The 15,432-nt window shown below is 34.7% G+C and overlaps 2 protein-coding genes and 1 pseudogene across 2 annotated transcripts; 2 read left to right on the forward strand and 1 right to left on the reverse strand.

The window, feature by feature from the left end:
• Window positions 1-212: 212 nt before the first annotated feature.
• The window catches only part of LOC133670213 (uncharacterized), an 80,262-nt pseudogene continuing 65,042 nt past the window's right edge, over window positions 213-15,432 (forward strand).
• Window positions 9,091-9,803, forward strand: LOC133688037 (class I heat shock protein-like). Its single transcript, XM_062107768.1, has one exon. The coding sequence runs from the start codon at window positions 9,234-9,236 to the stop codon at window positions 9,666-9,668; it is 435 nt and encodes a 144-aa protein (XP_061963752.1). The 5' UTR covers window positions 9,091-9,233; the 3' UTR covers window positions 9,669-9,803.
• LOC133700764 (BAG family molecular chaperone regulator 2-like) lies at window positions 12,858-13,808 on the reverse strand. Its single transcript, XM_062124423.1, has 2 exons — window positions 13,472-13,808; window positions 12,858-13,320 (listed from the first exon to the last, which is right to left on the reverse strand). The coding sequence occupies exons 1-2, from the start codon at window positions 13,740-13,742 to the stop codon at window positions 13,094-13,096; spliced, it is 498 nt and encodes a 165-aa protein (XP_061980407.1). The 5' UTR covers window positions 13,743-13,808; the 3' UTR covers window positions 12,858-13,093.

The following is a 15,432-nucleotide window of genomic DNA, read 5'->3' on the forward strand; positions in this document are numbered from 1 at the left end:
TGTTATACTACCTTGAAAATGCTGAGATGACCGAGTGCATGACATGCGGGCATTCCCGTTACAAACCTAGAACTGGCAGGGAAAAGACTCTAGTGGCATATAAAAAACTTAGATACTTCCCGATCACACCTAGACTGCAGAGGTTATTCATGTCACCAAGGACTGCTGAGCACATGACATGGCACCAAGCACACCATTCGGTTGATGGAGTGATGGTTCATCCTTCTGATGGCGAAGCGTGGAAACGCTTTAACAGTGTTCATCCTCACTTTTCAGCTGAATCAAGGAATGTGCGTCTTGGGTTGTGTACAGACGGATTCAACCCATTTGGGTCATTTGCTGCTCCTTATTCTTGTTGGCCGGTCATACTCACAGTTTATAACTTGCCACCGGGAATGTGTATGAGGCCGGAGTTCATGTTTTTATCTACTGTCATACCCGGTCCACGAAGCCCAAGGCGGAATATAGATGTTTGTCTTCGACCGTTGATTGATGAGTTGGCGCAGTTGTGGTCCTCCGGAGCTCTGACTTATGATATATCGAGGAAACAAAATTTCCTTATGAGGGCGGCATTGATGTGGACTATCAATGATTTTCCAGCTTATGGAATGCTTTCTGGTTGGAGCACGCATGGGAAATTCGCATGTCCATACTGCATGGAAAACAACAAGGCATTCACGCTAGCAAATGGAAGTTAAGCTTCTTTTTTTTACTGTCACCGTCGCTTCTTGCCACTTCATCACAGGTACAGAAAGAACAGAAAAGATTTCTTTGTTGGCAGAGTTGAAAAAGATGTTGCATCCCCGTGTCTTTCTGGTGAAGAATTGCATGATGTTGTCTCAGAGTACGGTGACATTGTGTTTGGCCTTTAATCAGGAAAGCAAAAGTTTCCTGGTTTTGGTTTGACCCATAATTGGGTAAAGCGAAGTATCTTTTTTGAGCTTCCTTATTGGAAGACCAATTTGCTTCGCCATAACCTTGACGTCATGCACATCGAAAAGAACATGTTTGAGAATATTTTCAACACCGTCATGGATGTGAAGGGGAAGACAAAGGACAACATCAAGGCTAGATTGGATATAGCTTTATACTGTAACCGAAAAAATATGGAGTTGGTTTATGATGAGTCACGGGTCGCAAAACCAAGAGCAAGCTTCGTGTTAGAGAAAAACGCACAACTGCTAGTCTACAAATGGCTTAAGAGTCCGCGTTTTCCAAATGGACATGCATCGAACATATCAAAGCTGGTTAATATAGAGGACTGCAGATTGTATGGAATGAAGAGTCATGACTGCCATGTGTTTATGCAAACACTCATCCCATTAGCTTTTCGTGATTTGTTGCCAAAGGGAATATGGGATGCACTCACGGAGATCAGTCATTTCTTCAGAGATATATGCTCAAGCAAGTTGAATGTTGATCACATTGAGAGGCTTCAAACGAATATCGTCGAGACACTATGCAAACTTGAGATGATATTCCCTCCATCATTTTTTGACTCAATGGAGCATCTCCCTATACATCTACCGTTCGAGGCAAAAGCTGGAGGACCGGTCCAATATAGATGGATGTACCCATTCGAACGGTTAGATATTACAGTTGCAATGTAATTCATATATAAAAGTATTTTATATGTTTTTCTTAATTGAAAATACTTGATTAATATTTCAATGCAGGTACTTGTTTAATCTCAAGAAAAAGGTTAAGAACAAGGCGCATGTTGAGGCTTCGATATGTGAGGCCTATATTGTTGAGGAGATCTCAACATTTATCTCGTACTATTTCGAACCTCATCTGAGAACGAGAATCAATCGCGTTCCAGGGCATGATGATGGAGGTGAAGTGCCTTCCAGTGAAAACTTGTCAATATTCTCCAATACTAGACGACCCACACCTAAAAATGCCGTAAGAGGAAGATATTTATCGGAAATAGAGTTCAAACAAGCACACAACTATGTTCTATTTAACTGTGATGAGCTGAGACATTTTATTCAGTAAGTTTATACTAATTAAACTTTGTTAGTAATATACTGTTAATTATATATTGTAATATCATACACTCATTATCACTTGCAGGCAACATCGTCAATATTTGCTCTCCAATACTCACAGCTGACCGAATCCCAGATCTTTCAATTACGAGATGAGCAGTTTGCCACGTGGTTCAGAACACATGTAAGCACTATCACAAACTCATTCTAACTTGCAAAATTACTGTACGTATGCATGTCATTACAAGATTCTCGTTCACTTACTGTTTATTGATTTACATTACATGCAAGGTTTATCAAATGGGAAGGAGTGCACCTAAGTCATTGTCTTCACTAAGCCTGGGGCGTGAAAGAAAATGTAAGTGCTACAATGGGTATTTTGTCAATGGATATGTTTTCCATACTGAAGAATACGGGCAAGGAAGAAAGACATATAACAACGGTGTTTGTGTTAAGGGATCCACTAGTAGTGAGTTAGAAGTTGACTACTATGGTAGATTAGAAGAGGTCGTCGAACTGCAATATCATAACGAGAAGAATATAGTGTTTTTATTCAAATGCTATTGGTATGACACGACTGACAGAGGAATCAGAGTTGATCCGCACTATGGTCTAGTCGAAATCAACTCAAAAGCTAGACTCCGCAACATAAACGATGTCTTTGTTTTTGCAAAGCAATGTCAACAAGTTTATTACACATACACCCCTTCATTTAGAAAGGATCGATCAAGAGTGGATTGGTTGTCCGTTTTAAAAACGAAACCCCGGGGTAGTGTCGAGGTTGTTCAGGATGAGAACGAAGATACAAGTGTGCGAGATGAAGTCTTTCAAGTTAGTGAGGTGGTTGAACCATATCGAGTTGCTCCTTCGATTGAATTGGAAGAAAATTCAAATTTTCGTGTTTTCGATGATAGTCTTGTTGATGTTGACGCAGAGGAGTTAAATTTTGTTTTGAGCTCTAGCGAACAACCAAATATCGATGAAGAAGATGATATTCATATTAAAGATTGCGATGAAGGTGATGACAATTCAATTGATGACGAAGAAGAAGAAAATTCTGACTAACTACCAAAATGAAGCCCTATGTAAAATCCTTTTTTTCATGTAATTTAGATTATGAATGATATATATATTTTGAAACACAAAATATATATTACTTGAAATAATTAGTTGAAATGCCACAATTATGATGGATGATATATTTTGTGACATGAAATAATTACTTGAAATGCCACCATATCACCGACGGCCACACCGACGGAATTAGTCCGTCGGTGTTTCACAGAGAGTTCGAAAATAATTACTTGAAATGCCATCAGATCACCGACGGCCACACCGACGGCCACACCGACGGCCTTAACTCCGTCGGTGTTTCATAGAGAGTTCGAAAATAATTACTTGAAATGCCACCCCATTACAGACGGCAACACCGACGGAATTAGTCCGTCGGTGTTTCACAGAGAGTTCAAAAATAATTACTTGAAATGCCATCAGATCACCGACGGCCACACCGACGGCCTTAACTCCGTCGGTGTTTCATAGAGAGTTCGAAAATAATTACTTAAAATGCCACCCCATTACAGACGGCAACACCGATGGAATTAGTCCGTCGGTGTTTCATAGAGAGTTCGAAAATAATTACTTGAAATGCCACCAAATCCCCGACGGCTACACCGATGAATTTAAATACGTCGGTAAGTTGTCGGCGGATCAATTTTACCGACAACATTACCGACGGACTGCGAAAAATATGGAGGGTCATTAAAAATTTTGGTGCGAAATTCAAAAGTTGCCGACGGATTTTTAACACATCACCGACGGAATAAATTAAAATAATAATTAATTTTATATCCGTCGGTGAAGCCGTCGGTAAAACTGCCATATAAGTTCAAGTGACCGCCCGTTCAGTTCATTTTTTCTTCTCCTTCGTTTCTCAGCTTAAGCTTTTGATTTTTTCCCTCTCCATTCTTCAAAGCTTTCACCTCCAATATCTAGCAAGTTTTCTTCATCATCTTCATCAGTTTAAAAGGTTAGTGTTTTCTCTATTTCATTTTACTTTAGTAGTTTTTTTTTGCTATTTTTTTGGGTATTTTTTTGTTTTGGTGTATTTTTTGTAATGTAGATAAAGTCTATAGTTTTTTTTTGCATAATTCATTGCTAAAGTATATAGTTTTCTTTTTTGAATTTTTTGAATATTTTTTATTGTTGTATTGGCATAATTATTATTAGTTAATTTGTTGAATTTTTATTGTTAATGTTGAATTTACCATAGAATTAGTAATTGAATATGTTGGAATAATTATTAATTTTACTTTATTATTGCATGGTTTGTGTTTAATTTGTTCCATTTATTTTGATTGTTATTCTAGAGTTTTTTTTTTTAATTTATTGTTTTGTTGTATTGGCATAATTATTGAATAATTACTTGAATTGTAATTGTTAATGTTGAATTTACCGTAGAATTAGTAATTGAATATGTTGGAATAATTATTAGTTTTACTCTATTATTGCATGCTTTGTGTTTAATTTTTTCCATTTATTTTGATTGTTATTCTAGAGTTTTTTTTTATTGTTTTGTTGTATTGACATAATTATTGAATAATTACTTGAATTGTAATTCTTAATGTTGAATTTACCTTAGAATTAGTAATTGAATATGTTGGAATAATTAGTATAGATTGGGTAAATTGGTTGTGGCTATTGTTAATATGTGCAGGTTTGTGGATTTGGGTAGTATCCGGTATAGGGGAGGTGCTGTCGAATTTTTTTTTTACATTTGAATTTAATTATATAATTATTTGTATCAAATTGTGTAGATGCGTAGAACGAAAACCAGAGCTGGTCGCTCAGGTGCGGTCGCAGCTAGTTCGTCTAGCAGCGAGGATGATATTTCCTTAGGTGCCTCTCAAGAAGAGGCACCTACACTACCTGCGCCGTCAACCGATGCTGCCTCTTCCAGCGGTACTTCACAGCGCAGAGGCGGCGTGCCTTCGCAGCGGAATCAATTTACCCGCAAGTACGAGGCACAGTGGAAGGACGACCTTTCAATGTAAGTTTGTTAAGGTTTTAATTTTTTTTAAAAAAAATTACAACATAATTTATGAAGTAATCACTATTGAATGTATTTCATTTATTTTCAGGTTCACAAACATTGAAGCCGCCCGAGTAATAACATCAGCATTTAAATCGTCGATGGAGATTCCATTGTTTCAATGGAGTCAGATATCCAAGCATCCTGAATGGATGCCTCAAATCAATGTATGGTTTAACAGGTTTGAGGTTGGTATTAATTTATAATTTTCAGCTTATTAATATAATTGTAAATAAATTATTATTTTTATTTAAACTTGTTTATTTATACAAAGCACAAATTCTGCTGGGACATTGAGCATAACACTGTTGTGAGGAGGGTGTGGGAAAATCACGCGGCAACTAGGTAAGATTGAAAACAATACAGGATTTTTTTTAGACAAAAATTTATGTTTCGAAATGTAATTTTTGGTTGCGTGAAGCAGGTTGCGTGATTTTTGGTATGAAGCACAGAAAAAGGAAAAAAAACCCGCGAGGGATAGGGGTTTCCAACACTGGATGTATTTGCGGTTTAGAGGGATTTCAAACCGATATACATCCCGGAAGATATATGGCCGCACTATCTTGAGCACGTGACGTCTGAGCGGTTCACACGACGCTCACAGTCCGGTGCTGGCAACCGGAATCGGCCAATTCATGGCGGGGTGACAACTCACACTGGCGGCTCCGTTCCGTTTGCTGCACATGCGAAACGGATGGTAAGATTAATTTAAATGAAATATATCGTTAAATTCAGTTGTTGTTAATATATCTTTTTTCATTATAGGTTGCGTCTCTTGGACGTGAGCCGAGCCCGATGGAGCTGTTTGTGGAGACGCACGTGCGAAGTCAAGACCGCCAGAAGGGGGTGCAACAGTTCGTTGATAACCGTGCTCAGCATTTCATGGTATGTTTGTTCAACCATTTTATTTTGTAAGTTATTATGTTTATTGTATTGAATATGATGATTACTTTTTTTTTTTTAGGAGACCTATAATAATCGGTTGAGGGAGAGATACGGGGACGATACTTTGACCCATCCGGAATTCGATCCGGATTTGTGGATGGAGGTTGGCTCGTCAGGTGGACCAGATAAAAATCGGGTTTACGGGCTCTCCAACACTATGGCCGACAACTTGCGATCGACCCGTAGTGTTTCAACCGTTGGGAGCTCCCAATCAATAGCGAGCTCCCAATCTAAGGAGTTCGTGGCTTTGCAGCAACTCAAAGAGAAATACGACAACCTACAAGCGGAGTACGCACAACTCAAAGCGTCTCATGCACAACAAAGAGCGGAGTCTGAGCAATTCAAAGCGTCTCAAGCACAACAAAAAGCGGAGTATGAAGCGGCTCAGGAAAAGCAAAAAGCGGCTTATGACCAGCTTTACGAAATGATTATGAAATTGTCAAATAGCGGAACATGTGCGCCTAATCCTTTTTGGCCTTATAACCACCAGCCTCCGCCAGGATCTCCTCCTCCTCCTCAAGCTCCATCATCTTTATATTAATTTGTAATCAACATTATTTACCTTTAAAACTTCATTTATTATTTTTCTTGAAACATATTCAGTTTGTAATGAATATTATTTAACTTTGTTTTTTTTTTATGTTTAATAAAAATTTTATTTGCATAATTGGTTTGTATAACAATTAATTTATATATTTTTATATTATATATCCTAAATAATTTTTTAAAAACAAATTAAGAAAAAAACTATTACCAAGGATTTTACCGACGGATGAATTCGGTTGGTATTTTAAACTTTCACCGACAGACTTACCGACGGAATTAATCCGTCGCCATTTAACATTCACCGACTGATTTACCGACGGATATTTTCCGTCGGTAAATCCAATTTCACCGACGGAATGAAAATCCGTTGTTATATTTCAAGTGGGAATCTTCACCGACGGAATGAAAATCCGTCGGTATATTTCAAGCGGAATCTTTTTTTTTGGCGCGCACGTTCCGTCTGTAAAACCATCGGTAAATGATTTTTTTGTTTTTCCGATTGATATACCGACGGAATGAGGAATCACCGACGAAGGTAAAGCCGACGGACGTATTCCGTCGGTGATGACGTCGGTAAAAAAATCACCGACGCACTTCTAATCACACACCGACAGAATTTTGCCGTCGGTAAAAATGTGAAATCTTGTAGTGTTTTTATAATAAGTAACTACAGTGGCAGAAAAAAAGAGAGTAGATCTCGAAGCCTTGAAAAAAAAGGCAAAGCAATAACTAAAAGCCATGAAAATCAACTATGGAAGTCTACAGTTAATTGTCTCTTGAAACACATTGCATGTATAGTAGAAATCCTACATGTTTAGAGTTTTTGGTAATTAAGCTATATTACACACGATAGGATAAATTTTTTTAATAAAATAAATAAATATTCAAGCTTTTTTCAATGTATTTTAAGATATAATTAAAAGCATTATCAATCACAAACTAAAATGATTATATACACATCTAATTAGATAAACCAATATTTGATAAAAAGATAACTAAAATTAAGATAATTAATCTCACAATACGGGTCATGCACTCAGTTGTGTCTAATAATTATTTTTTCTTAGAATAAATCTTTTGTTCAATCAAACAATTATCCACACCAATAAAAGAAAAAAAAATCATAAAAAAAAAACTAAAAAAAAACTGTGAAACCCACTATCAAATAGCTCAATATTGAATGACGAATCTGAAAAAAAAAAAATATGGGCCAACCTTAGTTAACTCACTAACCCCACGACCATGGACACAATATTATGATAGAATTATAGAGAGGAAAGTGAAAAAAAAGCACAAAGATCAATCCCTAAACAAAATACATATTAAAGGATAAAATTGAAAAAAAATAAATTTAATTCATGTTAACCTTTAAAACAAGTGACTGAGGCCAGGACCGACTATATAAAAGACAAACCTAAAAAATAACAAAGGAAAAATCCCAATAAAAAAATGCTTAGTGATGAAAGAAAAAAAAATTAAAAAGAAAAAAAAATCTTAATGAACCGGTGATTTAGATAACTTCATATAAAGAAAAGTGAAAAAAAAAAAAAGCATAAAGACAAACTAAAAAACTAAATATTAAAGGATGAAATTGAAAATAAAATCAGGCCGTGTTAACTTTTGAAATTTATGATCTTAGTTATGAGATTATAACTAACTTCGTGAAAAAAAAACATTTTTAATAAAAAATAATATAAATTAGAATTAATAAGTAAGAATTGACGATTTTAATTTTTCATTAAAAAACAATTTTGACACTATTTTGTAAATATTTATTTAGTAAAGTCCAAGTCGTTTCTTACCAATCATATTTATGACTTGTACATGAGTCAAAAGTTAAAAATAATTGAAATCATTTCGCAAAAGCCATGCCAGATAAAACCTTTATCTTTTAGGTATTTTGATATTTTCTAAACTTTTTATATTTTAGCATAATTTGCAATTAGAGTAAACAATTTAGTTCTCTAAGAGCTATTGATGTGGCTATCTAATTTTCCTTCCTTTTCCCCTCAATTTTGGAAAATTCGAAATCATTATCATCAATATTTTGCCGATGCCAAGTTTGAGCAATGGATTTGGATGAATTCAAAAAAATCTAAATATAATGATATTATAAGCATTGGTTGTCGGCTTTGTAGCATTGTATCAACTTGTAACTTCAAAAATATTTTTAGTGTTTTATTGGGCTTCATTTAGAGCTTTTGTAATACTGTTGATATAAAAAAAAATTTAAATTTTTTTTTAATATATTTTAAATAAAAAATATATATTATAACAATACCAAATAATACCAATACAAAAATTAAAAAGGAAAAACTTCCAATAATGAATTTAATTCGCTTCTCTTTTCCTTATATATATATATATTGCCAAGTAAAAGAATAATCAAGCTTTCCCTTGAAGGAAAAAAAAAAGTTAACCCCAACAAAATAATTAAATAAAAGTTAAGCTCCAGAATGTCGTAGAACACTTTAAATCTTATCTTAATCCAGAATTATGTAGCAGCCAGAAGAAGATGCAAGAAAGTTCAAGACAACTATCCACCTCCCCTTTAAATACACGCACTCTTCATTCTCCTTCTCCACGCATTTTTTACTCAAAAACACTTGCTCAAACCCTAAGTCTCTTGAACCTTCCTATTTTACCTTTGTCAAACAAGCATGTCACTCATTTCCCAGCTTTGTGTTGATGAGATTTTTGACCCCTTCCTTTCAATGATCAACAAATGTCCTGTCCTTAACACGCCAACAGATTGGAAAGAGACCCCAGATGCTCATATATTCGTATCCGATCTTCCAGGCCTAAAGAAAGAAGAAGTGACGGTAGAAGTGGTAGATGAAGGGAAGGTGCTTCAAATAAGCGGAGACAGGAAAAATGAAGAAATTAGCGAGGATAACAAAAATGATAAGTGGCACCATGTTGAGCGTTGCCGTGGTAAGTTCCTTAGGAGGTTTAGGCTACCAGGAAATGCAAAGTCTGATGAAGTAAAGGCGTCTATGGAGAATGGAGTGCTTGTAGTGACTGTTCCTAAACATGAAGTGAAGAAGCCAGAGAAGAAGGTGATTGAGATTGAGGAAATAAAGGGTTCAGAGTGAGAGTGAGGCATGAGTGTGATTCTTCAATAAGAGAAACGGGTGTTCATCTCTTGTTTGCTTCGAAGTATGGTTAATTTCTGAATAGAAAATAAATTGTGGTTAATTTGGTTCTCGGTGTTTGCTTTAGTTTGTTCATCATCTCTCTCTCATATATATATGGGTCCTGCATGTGTTGACAAAAATAAATAAAAATATTGGAAAAAATAAAGTTGGTTTGAATCATTTACTGTGCTGTTAGTAATTTTCCACCAGAATTCGAAGCTTGGTTTGATCAAGAAAATTAACGCTTCTTTTTCTGATAATATAATATAAAATCATTTTGAGTGATTTTTTTGGACATGATATTACAGTTTTTTTTTTACCAAGTGATTATCCTACCACTTTGTAGACTTGTGTAATTTTTAAGTTAAAAAAAGTTATATATTAATTTTTTTCTAAATATATTATTTAATAGAACAAGTTAATATGGAATTGGGAGTAGGAGATATAATAATAATAATAATAATAATATAACTCTTAAAAAAATTCCTGGATAATAACAAATCTATAAAATTACTAAATTACAAATAAATTTAAAAAATCCCTATATATATATATATATATATATATATAGTTGTTGTGGAAGTTATTGACATCTCACAAGGGATAAGTTGCTAAATGTGGGGCATAACTGAGATTGCTTTATAAACTACTAAGATTATAAGGGAGAAACTATCCAATACTTATTGGAAAGTAAACCACCAACTTCATGGAGAACACGAGAGAGAAAGTGCCCCACTATGTTATAAAAAATAGAGATGATAGTTTTGCTTGTAATTCACATATCTTTATCTATAAATAATAGGTTGTAAAGTCTTAGTTGTGTATCATGTAGCTTTTATGCATAGCACACATTGTGTAGTGTGTATTTCCTTTATTGAGAAAATAATACAGGTCGGGAATTTTCCTGTATATGTTGTGCACTATTCTATCTTGTTGCTTGTGTTAATTCCACTTACTTACAACAAGTTAAAGTGTGGGAACCTCCTCAGGTGAATAAAACACATAGTTGTAGGTAAACATGAGTGAAAGAGTAAGGAAATACTTAATTTAATGGAACTAAATTGTCGTATAGGGGTTAGAAGTTTGAGTGAAAAATTCATCCCTATGATAATTGTTATTCGTAATAAGAGTTGATACCAAAGTATGATGGGCTTTTCAAAGTCAAGGAAAAAGTGTGAGCTATTGCTTATAGACTGATCTTACAAAAAAGGTTGAAACTTCATCCCATATTTGATGTAAGTTACTTGAAACCTTACCATAAAGATAAGGAAGACCCATACAAAAACAAGTAACAATGTGCTCCACCAACAATTTACAAACATTTTGATGATGACATTGTCAAGATTATGGATCATTGTCGACTCGACCAACATATAAGTTGGTACATGTGATTAAACAATACCAAGATTAAAATGTTAAAAGATCTAGTGAAAGCTTTCATGAGGCAATATAAATTTAAAATGGATATTGCCTCTGATAGGTCGAGCCCGCGAGCTATGAAAAACAGGTAATAATGATTCTATCCAAGAATATGCCTAGAGGTGACGTGAAGTAGCTGCTTAGGTGAATCTACCACTATTAAAGAAGGATACAATCAATATGTTCTTTAACACTTTTAAAACGTTCTACTTTGAGTATTTATTTGGAAGTTTAATTTAACATTTTACTAACTTAGTGATTGTGGTTGAAAGGATTGAACAAGCTATCAAAGTAGGAAAAATCAAAGGTCCATCCATAAGCTCTCGAGTCATGACAGGAGATGAATTTGAATATGACCCTTCATTGAAGTAAAATAAAACAAGTTTAATTGGTGAATGATAATGGTACCTACCACAATATTATCACTAGACTATCTTCAACATAACAAGAGAACAAGTAATTCTCACCTTGAGCTAACCAATAACCTGAACAAAAAAAAAATTATAAAAAACCTTTAATAACCCACCCATCATGGATGGAAATTAACATTTAACAAGAGAACAATGACTAATTTAACAAAAATGACTAATTTAACAAAAGAAAACATCAAAAATTATAGTATGACAATGAGAGTGAGGTTGAGATTCTTGCAATATATGTGGTCTCTAGAACATGATTATTAAATTAAATCTAACTTGATGGGTCGATTTAGAACTCAGTTGATTCGGCCCTTTATCTAAGTTGACTTAGAATAAATTTGATGGACTTAGAGTTTCAAAACATTAAATTTAGAATAGACTTGGTCGACTCAATAAGTTAACCTGGAAACTAATCAAAACTAGTTTGATTTTTTTAAAAGATTTTTCTTCAAAATCATATTATTTTAACTTGTTTAATTTAAAATAACATCATTTTGATTAATTTAGATAAACTCATCTGATTCTTAGCACGAACCTTGGACTAGACTAGGTTTAGTAAGAATCAAAAGCACCAGGGTATTTTTTTTTAATTAACATGGGTGTTTGAGCCAGCTTGTGTACATCTCGACTAATCTTACAGACCCTGAAATTAATAATCATGTAAACCTTTAATGATTTTAATATTTATGAGACTTGAATTAATGATTTTTAAAAAATAAATTTAAAATATGAGCAGTAGTTGAATATAGATGTTTTGAGATGAGAAGTGAGATATTTTCTTTTTACCCTAAGGTTTTGTCACTATCCAAGTCTTTCAGGAATGTGAGTACACCTTACGTCTTTAGGATTTGGATTATTATTTTTTTAATTAGTTGAATGGGCCTAGCCTACAAGCGCATGCCTGGACTGTCCAGGCCTGCCTCCTTTTTCTTAATGTTTTCTCATTTTCCTTTTCCAGCACGAAAGGGATGAAAATCCGGTCATTATGAGCATGAGACCAATATTTTTATCACAACACTTCTAAGCATTATGAGCATCAGACCAATATTTTGTTCATTCAAGGATTGATGACTAATCCTTCCTTTCGGCTTAAGCATTCTAGCTTGGGAAACAACAAAACTGCCAGCGCTTTGTCACTGAACTGTCCTTACTTTTATGACCCACATTTTGCTTTTTACTCCATCAACATTATATATATATATATATATATATATATATATATATATATATATATATATCTTTGTTCGTGTGCACGCCTGGATAATTACATGAATTATTGAAAGAGACGAACATCATTATAATAATGAACTGAAAAAACGAACAGTTTTATAAACACAGCAAGCTTTGCAAAATGACTCGGATATGCATCAGCTTCCACATGTTAAATTCACAATAATTCCTTGATTAATTAAGTCACTCACTACTCTAACCAAGAACTGAAGAGAAAGCCATCACCAAATTACTTGTGGCTATTCTTTTGGTGGTTAGCAGCACAAAGATCAATAACATGCTTTGTAGTGGTTAGTAGCACAATGATTAATAACATTATACACTTATGGTACGACAAGGAGTCCCAATGGCTTGGCCTCCTGCCAAGCCATGAAGCTTCCTTTCCTTGATAGCTGGATCTTCTAACAAGAGCACCTTGTCCTTGTCTCTAACCCCAACCATGTGTAAGAATTCACTGTTGTCTCTCTCTTTTCCTTTGAACAGTAGCCTTTGTTCTTTTGGCTCCAAGCTAGTTACCAATGACAATACCATCTTCAATTCCCCTGATGAATTAAAAATATCTAGATTAATCCCCCTTGTAGATTGATAATTGATGAACATATATATACATTGGTGAATATAGGAGAGGGAGGCCTCGTCTTTTGATGTTAGTTAAGACTTAAGATATACATAATTGAGATATATATAGCTTACCGAAGGTTGAAGTTGCTTCAATGGAGATGTCATGCCATTGTGAAACAGTTGAGACCCTCACTGTGATTAACTCTCCAACACTCTCTCCACTTTCTCTCTTTTGAACAAGCATGCCACCAGGCCTAAGCTCCCATTTGATTTCACCATTATTAGTGCCTCCACAGGACCCTCTTTCATTTCCTTTGACAGCAGTGTTGCCTCCAGTACCGCCACCATTACCACCAAGTTTAAAGCTGCCTCTACAAAACCTCTTTGACCTCAGCTTGATCATGTTTGCTGACTTCTTACTTTCTCGCAACAAGTTAACTCAAAAGGGAAGACAAAGGGTTTGAGACTACCAAGTTATATATATATAGCAACAGAAGCATGCATCACGACAAAAGAAGCCTCGGAATATATAAAATACAAGCCGCCCTTGATAGACAGAAAATGTAGAGCCCAAAACAAATGAGATCATGACAGATGGTAGTGTAATATGGGCAGCATGGTTGCTTGTGCTAATTTTAGGGTGGGGGGACCTAAAGGCACATGGGGGTGGGTGCATGTTAACACGCTTGCTTGATTAGCGGGCCAAACACACTCACATCACATGGTGAGTTGGTCACTGAAGAAAAGAGTGTCTTTTTAATGACTTGGAGAGAGTTCTACTATGATGGGATAATACTAATTGCTACTTTAAGACTTGGGTTTGGAAACCGTCAATTTAGGCTTGTTTGGGAGACTAATCCAACATTAAAAGAGAGGCAAACCATGAAGGCTGGCCTGTCACCCATTACTCTTTTTTTTTTTTAATAAGTTAAAGAATTAATTTAAGATATAATTTGTATTATTCTCAATATGTTTTTTCAAGTCAAAGCACTTTAAACTTGAAACTTACATGAACCTAAATTATTTCGTGTTTAATTTTAATCAAATAAATAAAGATAATGATATTCAAACTCGTGATTACTTAGTTATAAGACTCTATTACTATATTTAAAAATTAATTCAACTAAAAAACTTAAGTTAATAGATAAAATTCAAAGTTATAATTTATATTATTTTCCAGCACAATCATTTTCCTTAGCTTTCTAGCTAGAGCTTTTCATATATTTGCTAATACACAAACATATATGTTTTATGTTGGATTACACATGATAGTATTTTTGAACACAAAATCAGTGCATTCGGATTTGAACAACATTTAACCCAACAATTGAAGGTGACAATGTTGTTGAATGCCCTAGCTTATAACTACCTACGTTAAGATTTGTGCGCGTACTGTGTATCCCTTTAATTATGTTAAAGACCAAGATAAAATGATCGCCACTCTTGACTCATGCTAATGTGACGATAACATGTAGCTTTCTTTTGTTGTCCATGCCATTAAGTAAATTACCTAACCATGCCAAACAGGCTTTACAATGTCTTACTCGCCCAGAATATATATACAGAAGACTCGAGATCTCAAAATAATAATGCAATAGAATATATGTTCTACGAAACAGGTTCAGAGGCTTTTGTCTTCACTTGCGGGCTCGTGATTTCGATAAATGGTTACAGGTTTTGTTAGGTAAATCGTTTTAGAAATCTCTCCGGCGCTTACAATATTCTGAGGGTGGTTGGCTAGTCCATGGGGGTATCAATCCATGTGGCGGAGGTAGAGAATACTATAATCTCTCCCTCTCTCTCTCTCTCTCTCTTTCAAACCGTCAGAATATTGGATAATCATTTTCTATTCAATTTTAATGTGACTTTTCTCAACAAAAGCAAGCTCTTTAATGGAATCAAGGAATAAGTGGCCCAACTTAGCGACAAATATTCATCAAATCTCATTACTTGTTTCCTTAGTGCGTGAATACATGTATGATTTTTGGGATGAGAGAAAAAAAATAATCAACCCATAAGAGGCCCCTTATAAGTGGAATATTCATTCTTTCTAGTTCCAAAGAGCTTTCCACCAAGAAAAAGAAGAACAATGG

This window comes from Populus nigra, chromosome 1 (genome assembly GCF_951802175.1).
Source record: "Populus nigra chromosome 1, ddPopNigr1.1, whole genome shotgun sequence".
NCBI lineage: Eukaryota > Viridiplantae > Streptophyta > Magnoliopsida > Malpighiales > Salicaceae > Populus > Populus nigra.